At 41.1% G+C, this 20,646-nt stretch overlaps 1 protein-coding gene and 1 long non-coding RNA gene across 5 annotated transcripts; one reads left to right on the top strand and one right to left on the bottom strand.

The window, feature by feature from the left end:
• Window positions 1–2,629: 2,629 nt before the first annotated feature.
• PANX3 (pannexin 3) lies at window positions 2,630–9,194 on the bottom strand. Its single transcript, XM_008521094.2, has 4 exons — window positions 8,877–9,194; window positions 7,504–7,646; window positions 4,844–5,058; window positions 2,630–3,310 (listed from the first exon to the last, which is right to left on the bottom strand). Exons 1-4 carry the CDS (start codon window positions 9,055–9,057, stop codon window positions 2,671–2,673), a joined length of 1,179 nt encoding a protein of 392 aa, XP_008519316.1. The 5' UTR covers window positions 9,058–9,194; the 3' UTR covers window positions 2,630–2,670.
• LOC139083871 (uncharacterized) lies at window positions 4,877–20,471 on the top strand. 4 transcript variants are annotated; one of them, XR_011540904.1, is made up of 6 exons: window positions 4,877–5,016; window positions 5,631–6,851; window positions 8,174–8,270; window positions 9,714–9,847; window positions 13,633–13,849; window positions 15,994–20,471. It is a non-coding gene; the product is annotated as an uncharacterized lncRNA (long non-coding RNA). The 4 variants fall into 4 exon arrangements; XR_011540905.1 differs by lacking the exon at window positions 8,174–8,270 and having other exon boundaries at window positions 17,985–20,471; XR_011540906.1 differs by lacking the exon at window positions 4,877–5,016 and having other exon boundaries at window positions 5,904–6,851; window positions 13,629–13,849.
• The last annotated feature ends 175 nt before the right edge of the window (window positions 20,472–20,646 follow it).

The raw sequence follows: 20,646 nt of genomic DNA, 5'->3' as shown, positions 1-20,646 counted from the left end.
GTAGTGGTTAAGTTTCAGTGCTCTGCCTTGGGCAGCAGGGTTTAATCCTGGATGCAGACATGCACACTGCTCATCAAGCCATGCTGGGGTAGTGTCCCACATACAAAAAATAGATGAAGATTGGCACAGATGTTAGCTCAGGGACAAACTTCCTCACCAAAACAAAACACAAAACCCCTTATTTGCTAACTGCCTGATTTATGTGCTGTCCAGCTGTATTTTGTTCTTGCAGGCTTTGTGACCTGACTCTATTTTCATTATTCCTCTTCACATAGATGTATCATGACTACTGGGAGGGAAAATGCTGTCATTTACCTTAGTTTGCAAGATGCTCTGGACAGTGGATTTCAGGGGAAGTTGTGTTAAATTGTTGTTTTTTTTGAGGAAGATTAGCCCTGAGCTAACCTGCGCCACCAATCCTCCTCTTTTTGCTGAGGAAGACTGGCCCTGAGCTAACATCTGTGCCCATCCTCTTCTACTTTACATGTGGGACGCCTACCACAGCATGGCTTAATAAGTGGTGCATAGGTCTGCACCTGGGATCCAAACGAGGCCAACCCCAGGCTGCTGAAGTGAACTTAACTGCTGCACCACCAGACCAGCCCATTAAAATGTTTGTTTCTTCTTTATTAGAAGTAATTCCTTCCAATTTATAAAACATTTGATGCTAATTTTAGAAATTTAGAAAATATAGTACAAAGCAGATTTTAAAAAAAGTCCATAATGCTGCCACATGGAGTGAACCACTTTTAACATGTTAGTATGTGTGTTTAATATTTTCATATAGGTTAGATCATACTGAATATAATGTTTCCTTTTTATTTACTTACCATTATTATAGTCATTTTGTAGTCTTTATGACTTCTGTATAAACATAATTTTAAATAGCTACTAACTGTTCCAATTATGACATAATAATTTTACATAATTATTTCCATGTTGTTTGACTTTTTGGTTCTTGGTTGCCGTCAAGTGCATCTTTGTGCACGAAGCTTTTTCAGTAAGGCTTATTTAGCTATTGGATCTGTGTGCTGCAGGCAACGTAAAGTTACTGAGCAACTCATTCAGTCGCTTATGTATTCAGAAGAATATTTATTTAGTGCCCGTTACGACACAGCCTTTAGGAAGCTTATTTAAGAGAGAAAGACAAATAAATGGGCAATATTAATACAGTGTAATAAAATTTTATCTCAGAGGTAGGTATTGGATAATATGGCAGCACCTAGTTAGGGAAGGGGAAAGGAGATAGGGAAGGCTTTTTGAAGGAATTATGCCTGGGCAGACTCTGAAGGAGAGCTAGTGGTTGGCCCAGTGAAGAACAGAGGAGTCATCTTGGGTAGAATATGACAGCATATTCAAAGGCTCAGCATCATGGGAAGCATAGGACCTGAAAGTAGTTGGTCAGAGTGAAAGATGTATGTGGAGAGAGGCAAGAGGAGAGACTGATGTAGTAGGCAGGATTTGGATCATGAAGGGTCTTATGTCCCAACTGAAAAGTTAGACTTTTGCCCAGTGACACTAGGAAGCCATCGATGAATGTCTATATATCAGACCCTTTGCTTGTTTTAGGTAAACTTAGCTGAATTTGTTAGAAGTGACATAACTTTTCTACTTACCTATATGAAGAAGGGCCTAAATGGCCTATGCAAAAATCCTCTGAAGAAATATGTAATATGCAGCTCTAGAAAGAAATATCAAATGAGAGACAGCGTGGTACTGTGAGCTGAATGTGGCTTTTGGAGTCAGATCAAGATTCTGTTAAATCCTGCAAAGGAATGGGAGTTAGAAGCTAAGGTGAGGTGATGAGTCAGAGAAGAGAGAGAAGTGGCTCAACAGCACTCTGCTATATATCCTATTTACTTCTAAGGGGTTACTGTTCAGTGACTGGCTGTAAGTGGATGCATAGCATCTCCTTGGGTATGAAGAGTATACCAGGGCCCATTAAGAGTTGTGGAAGAGTCCACAGCACATAATCCCAGCCCTTGGTGAAGTGAGTCCCTGGTTTAGATGATGAAAAAGTGTATTTGTACACCTCAAGTCTCCACTCATAGCTGATGCATGGCCCTGGCCTTGTCCTACATTGTCCTTAAGCCCCAAGAGCAGATTACAAATTCCTTCCATCAGTTTCTCCTGGCCCACTTTGCAGGGCACAGAGAGCCCGGGCAAGGTTGATGACTTCCACAAAACAAGGTGGGAAAATTCCTTGGATTTCAGGCTACACCAAAGGGTTTCCAGGGATTTTATATCTTCGTTCTCTTACCAGATTACCATACTTGCTCTTTGGGATAAACTGTGTATCCTATGAGGGCCACGGAGTAAACACAGTGAGAAGAACCTGCCTCCATAAATAGCCTTTAGAACCTTCTTTCCTTGTAGAATGTCTAGACTTTAACTTTAGTTTTAGTTTTTGTTTTTTTTCCTTGTCCTCATATTATGCTCTAGGTCTAATTTTTTAATTTTCTGACTCTTCAGTTCCAATGATCAGATTTGTTTCCATGTGTTGATTATATCTTCTCACTTTTAGGATAAAATGATACAGAATGTGTGATTCAGCTGAATCCAAGCTTAGCAATTCTAAAGTGGGTAGTTTTGCATATTAGTGTGTGAGGCTTGTGAGGAAGGACAGAGATTTTTACTTTCCATAAAATTTTTTGTTTCATGGTTTCTTAACTATGGGTTTTCATCATACACTTGGTGGGTGAGATGTTTAGGTTTAGAGGGTTCTAAACCAGCCAACAGAGTCATGAAATCAACAACTGTGTCAATGTTGTGCTTCTGGGCGGTTGTATCCTTCAAAACACATAAGACATTCAACCAGCTAAAAGAAATGAGCTCAGAGATGTTGGCTCGGAGGAAAAGAAGGATCACGTTGAGGTCATTGATGGGGCATCCCAACATCTTTCTGCTGAGGAGATCAAAAGCTGGGAGCATCTCATAGATGGATAGGAGTCGTTTGTCCCACTGACATAGCTGTGTGAGGTTGTATATTATCACTGGAACCATTAGGGTGTATATTGCTACAGTGGAGAGACTAACAATCTGGAAAACAGACAGGGAGGTCAGCCTGCATGTGATCAGATCAGGGATGTGAGTCTCATCACTTAGCAGCCCAGTCTTGATGGAACAGCTGAATTCCTCTTGGAAGAAGACATCCAGATGGAAGTGGCCAAGGTACAGGTAGGTGGCTGATGTGAAGAGGAGCAAGAGGGAGTTCCTCAGGAGGTAAGTAGCCACTAGTGAATGTGAGCGCTGCTTACATGCCAGGTACCGCTCTAGCAAGGGGAATTCAAAGTATCGTTCTTTCCGAGCCCTGAGCAGGGGAAGAAAAGAGGCAAGGTTAGGAGGGACCATTTAGAACCATTTCCTGAGAAAGCCCATGTGGGGAAGTAACAGAAGCTGTGTATCTGACATGGCCTTCTCCACACACATGAAAATATGCCTTCTCTGAGCACAACCACTCCTCTCCCCAAAATGAAGTGTGTGTGTATATCTTAATTCTCCAAGCAATGAGTACAGTGTGGTTAAACCCAGTGAATGATCAATGAATAATGAATAGTCACATGGATTTCTGCCCAGCAGAACGGACTATACCTCCAAGCTGAAGTAAGATACGTAGGAAGCAATAAGGCTTCTTAAATTAGCGCTGAACTGGGAGTCTAAATAACCACATTCTGGTCCTTGGTCTGTATACTCTGTGTATGATTTTTAGACCAATTCATCCATTTCATAAAAATAAATGTGCTAACAAGTATTTGTTGAGAGCTGTAGTGTTTAGGTACATATAAGCCAGTCTCTGCTCTGAAGAAGCTTACAGACTGGCTTATGGGGAAGGGGCAGATAAGATTTGCAAATATGAGATAAAAATAGCACTTGATTTGTTGCTAAAATGGTAGATACAAACCATGGTAGTTGTAAAAGTTAGGAGAGAAAGGTTAACACTGGGCTGGAGTGTTCAGAAACCTTTATGGAGAATGTTGTCTTAGAGTTGGCCTTCAAAAGGTAGATACTGTTCAGAAAGAGATAGGAAAGGAACTTTTCTCAGAGGATGGAGTAGGTGCACAAACATGAGAAAATATGTTTTCAAATCTTAGCCCAATTGTCCTCTTGGTGGGGCCTACCCTGGCTGCCCTATTTAAAACTGTCCCCTTCCTCAGTCTTCCAGCTTCCCTGAGCCCCCTTACCCTGCTTTACATTTTTTCCCTTCATACCACTTGTCTTCTGCTGTATGATTTACTTATGTCTTATGCTTTGTTCATTGTTTTCTCTCAATATGATGTAAGCCCCACATGAGTAGGTGTATCTTTCCTCCTCCCCACCCCCAACCCCAACACACACACACAGACACACACACATATCAGAGGCACCCAGAACAGTGCCTGGCACTCAGTAAATGATGAATGACTGCTTAAGTGAATGAATGGCTTGTTTAGGAGAAAAGGAAGAGACTACCTAGGTAGAGTGGAAGGGTTCTGTCACTTGCTAGTTAGAGAGAAGTTTGAAAACGTAGTTTGTGATGCTGTGGAGGGCCTTGGAAAAATATTTGGGAGAATGTGGATATTTTTCTGTAGGCATGGGGGGAGATATTTGAGGTTTCTGAGCAGGGCAATGGTATAGGAAAGAAAGTGGCATTTTAGAGAGATTAATCCCTTTGTGACTCAGTGTGTTCATATGTAAGATAAGGGTAGAGTTCTTTCTCTTCTCTGAGTACAGAAATGATAGACAGTTAGTGAGATGTGTTAAGCACTTTGAATTCTTCAGAAAGATGGTATAGAGGATAGTTTACTCTGCAAGGACATCATTTTAATGCTGAGTCCTTCACAAAGGAGTGGAAGAGACAACTCACTTCTCCAGCTCATCCCAGAAAACATGGGGGTCCGAGCTCTTCTGCCGGATCTTCACCATGTGCTGCACCAGGCGGATGGAACGATTATAGGATTTGTCCAGTTCGCTGATGATGAACAGCAGATCTGAGCTGAGGGCTGGCACAGCTGCATACTGCCACAGCAGAACTGGGAGGTACATGACCACAGCCAGGGCCAGCATGGAGTAAGGGAGGGCCTGTAGGACAAGAGTGAGCTGAGGAGGGAGGCCCAGGGTCCTGGGATCTTGTGGAGAGAGCTGTGAGAGAGGGGCTCTCATTCCCTGGTTCCTGCCTCAGAGGGGGAAAGCAATATGGAGAATGAGTACCGCAAGCCCAGGACCTAAGGCTGTCTACTAACCTGGCTGAATATAGTGAAGCCCAGGAAAGAAGGGATAGTGGATCTCCATGCTCCCCAGCTCCACTCTTCAAATGTGGGGTCTGTGTAGGTGTGTAGGGCTCTAGGAACGGGAGAGGGGGAGGGGGAGGGAGAGCTGTGCTCCCCATTCCCTGTTCCTCATGCATGTTAGCCTGAGTAGCTAACTAGAGATCATGGGATCTTAGGGGAGACCGTCTTCATTCCCAATTTTCCGCCTTTCTTTCTTTGACTGCTCCAGGTTCTTATCCGCAGACATTGAGAGTTCACTAGCTTTTAAATTCCAGCCTGGGACCCCAACATTGCTGATTTTTACTTAGCTGCTCCAGAGAGGAGGTCAAATCCTATTTCCTTCCCTGACTCCTCTCATGTGCAGTGGTCTTTTCTCATTTCCAGATTCTTGGTAATACAAAACCACACCATCAGGTACTATCTTGGAATTCTTTGGGGCTATTTTGGTAAGTATGTATGTAAGCTGACATTGAGGTAAACGTAAGTCTTGTGTCCTAACTATACTATTTGCTACTTGAGGTAAGGGACTTTTCTTTATGTTTTCTCATCCTACTTACTACACCTAAAAGGGCTGGGCCCACTATTTTGCCCACAGTTAAAACTGCTTATAAAGGTTTTTTTTAAAGCTACATTTGTACTAGGTGTTTAACATGCATTATTTCACTTGATCTTCACAATGGTGCTATGAGGTAGGTACTGTTAGTATCTGTTTTACAGATGAAGAAACTGAAGCATGAAAAGGTTAAGTAACCTGTACAGGGTTACACTTCTAGTGGGTGAGTGAGCAGGATTTGGAATGAGACAGTCTGATTTTGGAGCTTATTCCCTTGACAACTACTTGACTACAGCTTATCCTGAGCCAGAGACACTTTTTATTTTAGAGGAATGTTTGAAGAAAAAGAGGGAGGATGCATATTTGGTTGCATCTAGATAGAGGAGAAAGGGGTGTGTGTGTGTGCGCGTGTGTGTGTGTATGTATGTGTGTTTCCCATCTAAACAAGAGAGACAGGTTAAGAAAGGTATATTAGGTCACGAGAGAAAATTAGAACGTTTTCACTCCTTTCCAAGAAATGACATTTCTTGAAAATAGACTCTTCACCCCTAAGGATTCTGTTCCAGTAGGGTTGAAGTGCAGCAAGAGAATCTGGGTGCAGAGAGCTCTCAGACAATCCTACTGATCAGATGGTTTCACTCTTTTCTGACATCTGAATCCCCTCTGCAGTATCTTGAACTTGTTGCTGTCTAGATCCTGCTTAAACACTTCCAGTGACAGAGATCTCAAGGACTCTTTCCACTAAGTCTCTGGTTTTGTCTAGGTCCTAGAACTGTAGCATTCTGAGGCCTTGTAAATTGTCATACCTAGGGAGTGTTATGAGTGACTTCTGATTAAACATTGTAAATTGGGTGTACATATGACTTCTCCTCCCTCCTGAAGCCCCACTAGAATGGCAATAAAGGGATCAAAAAGACATACTCCTATAAAGACAAAATAGGAGAGGAGACGAGAACAACAAACTTGAAAACTGGAAAGCAGCTGCATAATATAGAAGATGCCAGCTATTTTGCACCACAGAACCAGAAAGACTCAGGAATTGGAGATACCAGGTATGTCTGAAGGTGGGGGTGCAGGTGGGGCTGAAGATGAGAATATTGAAAAACTGACCCACAGATCCTTTCTATAACATGATGCAGTCAAGCGACTACCCTTTCCCTTCCTGGCAGAAGGCTTCTGGTTTACTCTTTGTAAACATTAAACCAGAGAGATTCTTCACTTGGGTCCATTGAGGGTAAGGGAACCATCCTGAGAACAGGGGGATAAGTTGAATGAATACTGAATACTGAGACCCACAGTTGACTTCCAAGAGGGTTGACAGCTGAGCTTGATAACAACTGCTCCCTGCCCCCTCTGTACAAATTAAGGATCGAATCACTCTTCTTGGGGAAACTGACTAGCCCAAGAGATAGGATTACAGATACTGATATTTGAAGTTTTCCCAATGAAATGGCCCAAAGGGATCACCTTAAACTGAAGGCTGCCAGTCAATAAGCCTCATGCATAGGCGCAAAGCTTCTAATTAAATAAAAGTGGGCAACCAATGATCACCAGACGTTTGAAGAATGCCTGAAATGTGAAAGTCAATGGTCAAGATAAAAAAGTAGGGGGAAGCAGTGAAGAGGCAAGAGAACATAATGATGCAGTTCCATCCCACTCCACTCAGCCATGAAGCCAGCGTGATAGACTCCTAGCCCACCTTACCTTGTGAGGCCAGAGGGATTTTGTCTTGTACTGGCCAGACTCCTCCTGCTCGTGGTGAACCAGTGAGTCCCAGCAGGAACTGTCCACGTAGGCAGCCTGCCGGATGCTGAAGTTACTGGGAGAGAAGCAGTTGATGGGAGACCCTGGAACAGGAATGCAGCTTTGAGAGCTCTGAGTTGGAGCAGAGGAATGGAATCCACGGTGCAAACAGCCAAGAGTTTTCTAGGGGCTGCCTCCACCGCTCTGCAAATTTTTGTAGCTAGTAGGCACTTTCTTCTTCCCATGTCCCAGTTTCTGGATTTGGCCCTGCCATGTCACCGTTAGGACAGTTTGGCCCAGGCCTGCCGAGCTGCTGACTCGCTTTTGATATCTGCCAGTGGTTCTTTTCTCTCAGAGCTCCCCCTGGACTCCCAGACAAGTCGGCAGTGGGGCTTCCCTGCACTCCTGCAGTTTGGCACCAGAGGGCTTACAGTTTGTTGGTGAAGTCTCTTTCCTAAGAGAATCTTTTAGATTCCAAAAGAGGATTAATTTCCTTCTGAGCCCAAAGCAAGAGAAAGGGTGAGCATGTGGTACTGAAAGGAAAGTGGGCTTGGAGGGAGAGTCTCTGCTTTTTGCATCACTCTCTAGAAAGAGGCAGAAATGGGAACCAATACTTTTCCCCATCTTGTAGGTGAATCAAGCGGCAGTGGGAAGTTGACACACCTCCTTGGGAAATACAGTAAGCTAATCACACAGCCAGAAAAGAGAGCCAGAAATCCCAATTCTCGGCAAGTCCACATTCTTTTTAATAGAGGCAACAGATTTGCTGAGTTAATACAGCATCTAGAACACTAGATATATGTGTTTGGTAATGTTTGTGTGTGTGGTTGGGGTTCATGGAGAGGAAGGAATGGATTTATTTAGCACCTGTGATATGCCAGGCTCTGTCAGGCACTTAACATATGTTCTCAAATCAGTAACCCTGGAGATGGGGAGTAGGAGGAATGCTCAGAGAAGATAAGAGACTGCTCTAAAGCATGACCTACTAAGACCTTTAGAAGTCTTAGGTCATGAAAAGATTATGGGGCCCCAATCTGTCTCAACTATATGAAAATCAGAATAAAAGCTCAATTACTGCAATGATATAAAATATGTGAATACTGGAATTAAAACTAAATATTTTTTATTGCAAAATTTTGGAAATGACTTTCAAAATTTTTTGGTACCTCTGCTTTGCTGGTACCCTAAACTCATGCATAGTCTCTCTTTTGGGTAATGCCCAGGCCAAAGTCATGAAACCTAGACCATGTGGGAGTTGTCACACTTCACATCCCATGCAAAGAGTGAAACAAAGTGGAGTCTCTTTTATACTCTGGGTCTTGAAAGCCACTTACCAGAGGAGAACTCCTGGGCAAATGCCAGGGACATCAGCAGCAAGGGGAAGCCCACAGCTACGAACTTGACCATCCGGTCCAGGGGAAGTTCCAGGCGCAGTCCTTTGAGGCGGGGGCCCCTGCGATCCGGCAGCAGGGCATCTGAGAGCATGTACTCTGCAGCTGTGTGTGCAAGCGACATTATGCAGAGGCAGCAGGAGGGGTTCCAGGATGGTAGAGTGAGGAGATGGCAGCTTCAGGCAGCTGGCTTTGAGGAGATAGTGCCTGCAGCCCCAACCTCGTAGATGTCTGTGCTTGGAGCAGGCGCTGGTTCTCTAAATAACTGGCCAGGCCCTGAGCCAGGAACCTGGTAATTAGAGGGAGGCGTAGCTTAGTGGGTCCTCGCTGGAGGAGGGTCAGGCTTCAGCTGGGGCTGGTGCCAGGCTGCTGTCTCTGGGTTGTCCCTGAGCAGATGGAGTCCCGTGGCTTTATACTGCCCTCTCATTAATAAAGTATTTTTAGTGGGGTGGTGGAGAGAAGGAGGGCTGTGCAGCCGGGCCCCCCATGTAATTGGTGTGGAATTTGGGTGGAGATTGCTTAAATGTGTTGAAGGCCTTCGTTTTGTGGTTTGAGGTGGGAATGGAGCCCCTGGGACTCAGGACTGCTACTTCTATATGGTATTCTTTGTCCCAGGGATGACTTTGCTTTGGGTCCCTACTGTTTCCCAGAAACTGCTTTGAATTTGGTGTTAAATTGCCTTCCCTGCCTCTCATCTTTTCCCAAAATGTTTCAACCACATATTTACAATTTCCATGTAATTTACTTTTTTAAAAAAAATTAAAAAAATTTTTTTTTTAGCCCCATCAATTCTCTAGAAAGCTGAGGGATGGGTGGCGCTGTTGAGTGGTGGAAAGAGCACGACTTGAAATTTGGAGGGAAAAGTCTTCCACTGGAGAGCTAGCAGTACTCATTTTTTTACTGCGTGATTTCAGGCAAGTCACTTTTGGCTCAGTGTGCTCATCTGTCACATGGTATTATATTGTAACCTTATAAGATTGTGAGGGTTGATTAAGAGTATTACATGTGAAGGTGCTTTGTAAACTGTAAACTGTAGCGCAAATGTCAACTCTTATTTCAGTTTGGTGGGGTTGGGTGGGTGGGAAAGCTAACACTGGGGCATGGGGTGCTCTTGTCTCTAGCATTGCCCTGACACTTGGCAAGAGAGGCCCTGACTTGGGCCTTCGCACTGGTCCCGTTTGGCCGCATCCTTCCCACAAGGCAAGGAGTACATGGGGCTAGGGGGATGTGCCCATTCAGAGCCCATGCACCCCCTCTAGACCACTCCTCTAGCACCTGGGATGCTGCAAGTCCCTGTCCAGATGACCCAAGGCTGTAGATCATGCTGTGGGTGTGCACCCCCAGGCCTGAGGAATGGCTCGTTGTGGGGGTTTGGGTGGAAATTAGAAGTCCTAGGGAGCCCACACATGCCATTGTGAGGCTTAGCTGGGTTGGGAAGAAGGGGCCTGGGGAGTCTGAGGATTCTAAATTTGAACCTGGCATTCCTGATCCTTATGAAGGTTGTATTTGTGTGTGTCTATATATGTAAAGGTAGAACATACTTTATTTAACAGTTTGTTAGCTTGATTTATAACTTTTAATTTTTTAGATATATGGTATGTGGACCTCTATTCAAACTTTTTCTTTGGCCCACAAATATTTGGGCTGGGATTACCACTCTGCCCGTCCCCAGGCTAGAGGCCACCTCTGATGCAGAGCTGCCCTGTGTGTGCTAACTGGAGTGATCCTTGCCTGGCAGCAGGAGAAGCGATCCTTTAATTCTCCTCCCCGTTAGCCTCTCCATGCTCCCATTTCTGATTCTTTCCATTATGTGCATTTTTGCCCAATGCTTGTTATTTGTTTATATGCATATATTTTCTTTTGCCTTTTAAAAATAGTTTACATTTTGGGCCAGCCCAGTGGCATAGTGTTTGAGTTTTCACTCTCCACTTTGGTGGCCCAGGGTTCACAAGTTTGAATCCTGGGCACAGACCTACACTCTGTGCATCAAGCCATGCTGTGGCAGTGTCCCACATGCAAAATAGAGGAAGATGGGCGCAGATGTTGCCTCAGGGACAATCTTCCTCAAGCGAAAAGAGGGAGATTGGCAATAGATGTTAGCTAAGGGCCAATCTGCCTCACCACATCCCCCAAAAGTTTACATTTTTAGTGGAGTATAATATACATACATATACATACATTAGTATGCACATAAGTGTACAGTTCAATAAACGTCCATATGATCAAGAAACAGATCCGTACTAATACCCCAAAAGCCACCTTTGTGCTCCTTTCTAATAACTGTCATTTCTCAAAGGGTGATCGTTATTCTAAGTTCTAATAGCATAGATTAGTTTTGCCTTCTTTATACTTTATAGAAATGAAATTGTATGTATATACTCTTTTGTGTCTAGCTTCTTTTGCTCTACATTATATTTATGAGAATCATTCATTTTATTGCCTATTTTTGTACTTTATATAAATGGAATCATATGTGTGTATTTTTTGTGTCTGGATTCTCTGCTCAACATATTTTTGAGACACATTTGTGTTGTTGTATGTATCAGAAATCCATTCCTTCTTATTGTACAGAAATACAACAGTTAGTTTGTCTATTGGTGGCATTTGGGACCATCAGTAGTTCAATTGTTGGACATTTGGATTTCCAATTTCTGGCTATTACAAAATAATGCTACTGTGAACATTCTAATATGTGTCTTATGGTGAATATATTTCTGTTGGGTATATACCAATGAGTGGAATTGCTAGGTCATAATGGTTTGCATATGTTCATCTTTATTAGTTTTCCAAGTGGTTGTATCAGTTTTCATTTTCATCAACAGTTTATTAGAGTCCTAGTTGTTCCACATCTTTACCATTATGTTTTTGCAATTAAAAAAAAAATTAGCCGTTTTGGAAGGTGTGTGGTAGCTCAGATTGGGGTTGTAACTTGCATTTCTCTGATGATGAGTGCAGCTGGCCACTTTGAGCATTCAGATCTCTTTTTTGTGAAGTGTATGTCCAAGTCTTCTTTCGCTTGCTTTTCTGTTGGATTTTCTATCTTTTGATTATTGATTTGTAGGAGTTCTTTTTATATTCTGGGTATGAGACCATTACCAGATAAATGTTTTATTTATATCTTCTCCCACTCTATTGATTGACTTTTTATTCTCTTAATGGTGTCATTTAATGATCAGAAATTCTTAATTTTAATATAGTCAATGTATCAATTTTCTTCTTTTCTGGATAGTGCTTTATGTATCCTATTTAATAAACTTTGATTATTCCAATATCCTGAAAAATTTTTCTTAGCTATTCCTTAAAATATTTTTGTTTTACTTTTATTATGTAGATCTGCAGTCCATCTGGAATTTCTTTTGTTTTTTCTTTTGGTGAGGAAGGTTGACCTTGAGCTAACATCTGTGCCAACCTTCCTCTATTTTGTATGTGGGATGCAGCCACAGTGTGGCTTGATGAGCAGTGTGTAGATCTGCACCCAGGATCTGAACCCACAAACACTGGGCTGCTGAAGCGGAGTGCGTGAATTTAACCATCATGCCACTGGGTCAGCCCCTGGAACTTTTTAATATATTATATGAGATAGGGAGTCAAGATACATTATTTTCCATGTGGATATCCAATCAACTCAGCACAATTTTTTCTTCCGCTTTTCTTCCCCAAATACCCCCAGTACATAATTGTATATTTTAGTTGTGGGTCCTTCTAGTTCTGGCATGTGGGACGCTTCTTCAGCATGGCCTAATGAGCAGTGCCATGTCCGCGCGCAGGATCCAAACCAGCGAAACCCTGGGCTGCCAAAGTGGAGCGTGTGAACTTAATCACTTGGCCACGGGGCTGGACCCAGCACAATTTATTAAAAAGACCATCCATTTCTCATTGTAATACAGTTTGCTGTTGTCATAAGTCAGGTGACAAGTTGTCTTATTTTTCTATCAGTACTACACTATTTTAACTATTATAGCTTTATAATAGATCTTTTCACCTGTAGTGTAAATCTCCTAGTTTTACTGTTTTTCAAGATTGTTCTGGCTCTTCTTGACCTTTTGCATTTCTATATTAATTTTACAATCAGCTTATCAATTTCAAGAAAAAAAAAACCTGCCAGAATTTTTTATTGGGACTGTAGATCTGTAGAGTAATTTGGGGAAAATTGATATCTTTACAGTGTTAAGTTTTCAAATCCATGAACACAGTATACACTTCTATTTATTTGAGTCTCTTTAATTTCTGTTCATAGTGTTTTTAGTTTTCAGTGTGGATAACTTACACATCTTTTGTTAAGATTTAATCCTAGGTATTGATGTTTCTCAATAGTATTGTTAATGGTATCTTTTTTTTTATTATTTTATTTTATTTTTTTAAAGATTGGCACCTGAGCTAACAACTTGCCTAGCTTTTTTTTTCTTTTTCCTGCTTTTTATGCCCAAATCCCCCCAGTAGATAGTTTTATACTTTTAATTGTGGGTCCTTCTAGTTGTGGCATGTGGGACGCCGCCTCAACATGGCCTGATGAGCAGTGCCATGTCTGCGCCCAGGATCCAAACCAGTGAAACCCTGGGCCGCCAAAGCAGAGCGCACAAACTTAACTACTCGGCCACAGGGCTGGTCCTCTTTTTCTTTTAAACTGTGATAATACTAAGCTGCTTGTGTTATAATCAATTCTATTCCATTACTTCTTCTTTTTTTTTTTTTGAGGAAGATTAGCCCTGAGCTAACATCTGCTGCCAATCCTCCTCTTTTTGCTGAAGAATACTGGCCCTGAGCTAACAACTGTGCCCATCAACCTCTTCTTTATATGTGAGATGCCTGCCAGAGCATGACTTGATAAGTGGTGTGTAGGTCTGTGTCCAGGATCTAAACCGGCAAACCCGGGACTCCCCAAGCGGAATGTGCCAACTTAACCACTGTGCCACCAGGTTGGTATCTATTTAAAAAATAATTTGATTTTCTAATTATTGCTAATCTATGGGAACACAGCTCAGTTTTGTACATGGATCTTTTATCAACAAGCTTGTTAAATTTGTTGGTTGATTTTGATAGTTTATCTGTAGATTCTTTCGGATTTTCTATCCATACAGCTATGTCATCTATGAAAAATGACAGTTTCATTTTCTAACCTTTGTGCCTTTTATTTCTTAAAAACATTTTATTTTCTTGCCTTATTACACTGGTTAGGACTTCCAGTACAATATTGAATAGAGGTAGTGATAGTGAGTATCCTTGTCTTGTTCTTTCTTTCTCTCTCTCTTTTTAGAAAACGTTTGGTGAACATTCTTTTTCACAGTAAGGAAGATCTCTTATATTCCTAAATTGCTAAGTGTGATTATTATAAATGGATGTTGAAAGTTTTTGTTTTTAAAGTAAGCTTTTTTTTGGTGAGGAAGATTGACCGTGAGCTAACATCTGCTGCTAATCTTCCTTTTTTTTTTTTTCTCTCAAAAGCCCCAGTACCTAGTTGTATATCCTAGTTGTAGGTCATTTTAGTTCTTCCATGTGGGATGCTTCCGTAGCACGGCTTGATGAGCAGTGTGTAGGTCCATGCCTGGGATCCAAACTGGTGAACCCCAGGCCACTGAAGTGGAGCATGTGAACTTAACCACTCAGCCACGGGGCTGGCTCTTTGAAATTTTAAAAATACTTCTTCTGCATATTTTGAGATGTCCATATGATTTTTTTCCATTACATTTGTTGTGATGAAATGTATCAGTTGGATTTTGAATGTTATACTATTCTTGCATTCCTGGAATAGGTTTGTTTGATTCTGAGATATTATCTTTTGATTTTTCGGTGATTTCAGTTTGCTAAAATTTTGTTAAGGATTTTGCGTTTATATTTACAAAAGAGAGGAAGCTTGGTCTAATATTCCTTTCTTGTAAGGACTTTGGTAGGTTATGCTCGCCTCACTAAAGGAGTTAGGCAATAGTTCTTTTTTGTCTATTCTCTGGAAAAGTCTGTGCAAGAGTAGTATGACTTCTTCACTAAATATTTGGAGGAATTCACAGGTGAAGCCATGTAGGCTTGGGGTTTTCTTTTTGAGGAGGTTTTAGTTAATGGCTTCAATTGCCTTATTAAATATTTGACTATTCAGATTTTCCAGTTTCTGTTAATGTTAGCTTAAATGCACTAGTTTTCTTTTCTTTTTTTTTGAGGAAGATTAGCCCTGAGCTAACATCTGCTGCCAATCCTCCTCTTTTTTGCTGAGGAAGACTGGCCCTGAGCTAACATCCGTGCCTATCTTCCTCTAGTTTATATGTGGGACACTTACCACAGCATGGCTTGCCAAGCGGTGCCATGTCCGCACCCGGGATCCGAACCGGCGAACCCCAGGCCGCCAAAGCGGAATGTGTGCACTTAACCACTGCGCCACTGGGCTTGCCCAATGCACTAGTCTTCTAACTGCATGAAAATTGCTCTAAAACTTAGAACTTAAAACAACAAACATTTATTATTGCAAAGATTCTGTAGATCAGAAATTTAGGAGCAGCTTAGCTGGGTTTTTCTGACTCAGGGTCTCTCATGAGGTCATGGTCAAGTTGTAGACTGGGGCTGCAGACATCTAAGAGTTTGACTGGGATCCACTTCCAAGCTGTCTCAGTGATTATTGGCAGACAGTCTCAGTTTCTTGTTGGGTGTTGGCAGGAGGTCTCAGTTCTTCACCATGTGGGTCTTTCATATGGTGACATGACAGCTGGTTTTCCCAGAGCAGGTGATCCAAGAGAGACAGCAAACAGGAAGCCATAGTGCCTTTCATAACCTAATCTCTGAAGTTGCAACTGCTACTTTTATTTTTTTCTATTCAGTAGAAGGAAGTCACAAAATCCAACCCATATTCAAGGGGAAGGGAATTAGGCTCCAAGAATTTGTGGATATTTTAAACCACTATATTAGATAAGTTAAATTTTTAATTTTTATTTATTTATTTATTTATTTATTGAGGAAGATTAGCCCTGAACTAACACCTGCTACTAATTCTACTCTTTTTTTTAACTGAGGAACACTGGCCCTGAGCTAACGTCTGTGCCTGTCTTCCTGTACTTTATATCTGGGATGCCTGCCACAGCATGGCTTGACAGGTGGTGCATAGGTCCACACCTGGGATCCGAATGGGCAAACCATGGGCTACTGAAGCAGAACATGTGAACTTAACCGCTGGACCACCGGTCTGGTCTCCAGATAAGTTCAATTTTTGAGAAAATTGTCCATTTTTCATCCAGTGTGAAGATTGTTTGCATACTGTTATTCATAAAGTCCTCTTATTATATTGTAACAATATTTTATTATAAAAAATTAAATATACATTAAAGTTGAAAGAATTTTACAGTGAACATCTGTAATAGTTAATTCTGTCATTAATATTTTACTTGACTTGCTTTTTTTATACTTCTGTCTATCTATCCTTCTATCTAGCCTTCAATTTGTGTTATTTTTTTGGATACATTTCAAAGTAAATTGTAGACATTGATATACTTCTTCCTAAATACTTCAGCATGCACGTCACTAATTGTACTTCAATATTTATTCATAGTTTGTTTCTTTTAAGGTAAAATTTACATACAATGAAATGCACAAAGCTTAAGTGTACATACAGAGATTTTGACAAATGCATATACCTGTGAAATCCGTACCTCATCAAGATTAGAACATTATCATCATTCCAGAAAATTCCATCTTATTCTTGTTAAGAGATCTTAATTTTCTGGTGAAAATCTCCGTGTTTTCATCTAATTCATCTGTCTTCTATTTTCTTGATCATATCAATCAGAGTTATTTTAAAATCCTATTATTAACTCCAGAATTGGGGTAATCTGTGAATCTGCTTCTACTGTCTACTTTTTGTGTATGGTCTTACATATTTGTCATTTTGCCTTGTATGCTGAACATTGTGGATAAAAGAACCATAAGAACCAGAGATCCTCTAGATGATGCTATTGTAGAGGAGGAACAAATACTCCTCTACCTTAAAGGTTCTTCTGGCTGGTCTAAGAATGAAATTGACATAAGACAGAATAACAGGAGGAAATCAAACAAATTTAATAACATGTATACATGGGAGAAGCCCAGGAAAACTGAGTAACTCGCCAAAATGGCTGAAGCCACCACCCTAAATACCATTTTCAGCTAAAGACAAAAGAGGATGTTGTGGGTAGTGATTTGGAACTTCACAGTGGAGGCAGGCAATTCACATGGAGATTGAAAAGCAAATGTTTGGTAAACAAATGTTTGCCATATCTTGCAAAGACAATGTGACATGATGAGGACTTTGATTAAATGGGCCTTGCTAGGTTCCTCCCTGTCTGTCATATCTAATTCACATGGTACTATGGTTATAAATAGTGATAGCTCTTTCCTGGGACAGGCCTTCTGTCTTAAATTCTTTTCGGCAGTTAGGGGGAAGGTCAAAGTTTCTTTCTGAGTCTTTTGTTCTTAAAAATAATCAAGCCCAAAAGACACATTTTGGGGTGGTAAATTCTGATCCCCAACACTATCTTTCACCAAAGATGGCTCCCTTTTCTTCTTTTTAGCATATAGGGTGAGGGGGTAACCACTGGTTCCAGTCGGGCTCTAAACTGAGTTAGATGTGTGCTGGAGTTTTAATAAGATTCAGTCTACAGTTAGTTTTTCCCATTCATGCAGCCTGGTCTTTCCAGGTTTTTGATTGAAGAGTCTGTTGGGTCTTTGTCTCTTAAGCTCTGAAAGTTTGTGAGAGGTTCTGTTATCCTCTTTAGAGGATTTCAGTTTAGCTCTTTGGCCTCCTTCTTTCTGTAGCTTCACACCCAGCAAATGCTTTGAAAGAGAGACTGGCTCAGTGAGTCTCTATCAGTGAGTTTAATGCAGGCTCCCTCCCCCTGCAGTGACTTTGTTTCCTAATCACCACAGAGTGCAGAAGATCTCATTTTGCATTTTAGAAGCTTTGGTTCTGTCCACACAACCCCAGTACTCATAAATGTCCTGGGGAAAGACTGGTCATGTGTTTGAAGTTGCTCAGATTTCCAGTTGTCGCTCCACCCTTATAACAACCACTAAAAGCTTTGATGGTTTGTTTTTTCCCAGCAAAGGCCCTCTGCTTGGACCGAGACCAATGGTGTGTTGGCACCCAGAAGCAGAAAATTCCTCCGGGGCAAAAACTCCTGGAGATTGTCATCTTACCCCAGAATGGTTCTCTTCCCTCTGGAATTTTAATTCATTTTGTCTTCATTTCTTCCATAGCTTCCAATATCCACAAAACATAATTTTTGTAACTAATGTAACTTTTTCTATTTGTTGCTGTAGGAGCATTTGCCTGCCAAGACATACTGCACTTTGCCCGAAAGTTTGTGCATTATAATTTTAATGTACATAGGTGATTTTGTATTTTATATCTCATTATTTCTTACTTATTTTTTTACTCTACCCTGTAGCTCTAAAGTAAATCCATGTTGCTATGTTCACAGCTAATCTGTTGTTTCTACTGCTGCAAAATATTTCATTTTACCTACTCACTTGCCTGTTGATGAATGCTTGTACTCCTTGTACCACAAAAAACATGTTTCCTCTTATGGTCCTACAAGATAATTCAACATGGGTATAGATCCAGGACTAGAATTTCTAGGTTGTGGGGCAGCATATCCTTAACTTGTCTTAAGTAGTATCATATTGCTCTCTAGAATGGCTGCGGTACATAAAATTTCCTATATTCCCACATCTTCACCGACAGCACCATCTAATTTTAAAATTTTGTCAGTCTCTTATATGTAAAGCAGGTGTTCTCAAAGTATGGTCCAGGACCCTGTGAAAGTCCTTGAGCCCCTTTTAGGGGGTCCGCAAGGTGAAAACTATTTTCATACTCATATTAAGACACTATTCAGTCTTTTGAGTCTCATTCTTGTATGAGAGTATAGTGGAGTTTTCCAGAGGCTACATAAAATGTGATATTTCAATGGACTGAATGCAGAGGCAGATATGAGATCCCATCTGTCTTTTATTAAGCCAGATATTATAGAGATTTGTAAGACTGTAAAGCAGTGTTACTTTTCTCACTAAATTTTTGGAAAATATAGTTATTTTTCACGAAAATATTTATGATAAAATGTAATGGGCTTATTATTTTTATTTAAAAATGAATGAATAAATATTTAAAGATTTTCAGCTTTAATTTCTAACATGGTAAATATAAATTGATATAACTCACATATATAAAAGCACTTTGGGGTCCCTGATATTTTTCTGAGTGCAAAGGCGTCCTGAGATTAAAATGTTTGAGAACTGTTGGTATAATTTTAATTTGCATTTCTCTTTATAATTCATGAGTTGAATATCTCTTCATATGTGCATTACTTTTTTGGGCTAACAAATTAATTTGAAGCTTAACAGCTTAAAACAACAAACATTATTATCTCCCAGTTCCTGTAGGTCAGTAGTTTGATAGCAGCTTAGATGAGTTGTTCTGGCTCAGAGTTTCTCACAGGGTTAAAGTCAAAGATTGGTTGGGGCTGTGGTTATCTGAAGGCTTGACTGGGATTGGAGGATGCTGTGGCAGAAGACCTCACCGTGGCAGACGGCCTCACTCCCTCAGCACTTGAACCCTTCCATAGGGCTGATTGAGTGTTCTCACTGCGTGGCAGCTGGCTTCTCCTAGAATAAGTAATCTGTGAGAGAACAAAGGAGAGGTGTGAATGCATCAGACTGGTAGAAAAATCCCAGAGCTTCTGCTGAAGGGTTTGGACTTGCCCTCTGTGAAGCTGATGTGGAGGATGCTGGAGAGAAAAGGCGTAGGAAACAAGAACTGTTAATCTCTAGTGACTACAATGTTGAATCAAGCCAAAAAGAAAATTGTCATATCAATATCATACATGCTAAGGGATGGGAGAGGTAATGACTGGTGAATGAATGTGACTGGTGAACTCACAAAAGGACAATTTTAATACAAATCACAATGATTGTTGAGCCAATCCCGTTACAAACAGTACAACTACCAGCAGGGAGCTGACTTGTTGAGGTATGATGACTTAGAAGTCTTTGGTCAGCATGTAACCCTCAGCCATGACAAATACAAGCAAGAAGTAGAGCTGTGACACACCGTCCTCAAAAGAGATGATGTTCTTTGACACAAAGTTACTCAGTATTTTAGAGATAATAATAGAGCAGTTGCAGAGACCAACAAATGATGAATTTCTGTGAAGTCATACATGGGACTGTGAAGCTGAGAATTAAGAAAATTATAGCAGTCAAGACCAGGCTCCCCACTATGGTGCTCCCTGGAAGAGGGGGAGCTGAAGCCCTGGCTGCCTTGTTGATTCCCTGAGAATGAAATCTGTCACTGTGTAGTGATTTTCTGCAACGATTCTCTTCCAGATAGGAGGCCTGTGGTAAGGCCTGGTATGAGCATCTTCCCCAACTGAACTGTTTTTACTCATCTCACTACTGCTGTTGATTGTTAGGAGTCAGACCAGCTGGGCAGCGTTTCAAAGACCAGCATGGTTAGAAGAAATGGGCAAGGCCTGGAGTATTTACTGCCTACAACTTTTTCATATAGTTAGAAATAAAAACTTTTGTGTTTCACTTCTTGGGTTTGAACATGTATTTTGCTTCAGAAATTTAATCTCACTTTTTGTATAGGTAATTCCAAAATATTCACTAGAATATGATAATGTAAAGCTGACATTATCCCAAATCCAGAGAGTACAGCGTGGTGTGGTTATAGGACTTGCTGAATGACAAGTCATGTCCTTATCTA

Source organism: Equus przewalskii, chromosome 6, assembly GCF_037783145.1.
Source record: "Equus przewalskii isolate Varuska chromosome 6, EquPr2, whole genome shotgun sequence".
NCBI lineage: Eukaryota > Metazoa > Chordata > Mammalia > Perissodactyla > Equidae > Equus > Equus przewalskii.
Note: the sequence above shows the minus strand (reverse complement) of the source record. Positions and strands in the feature narration are given on the sequence as shown.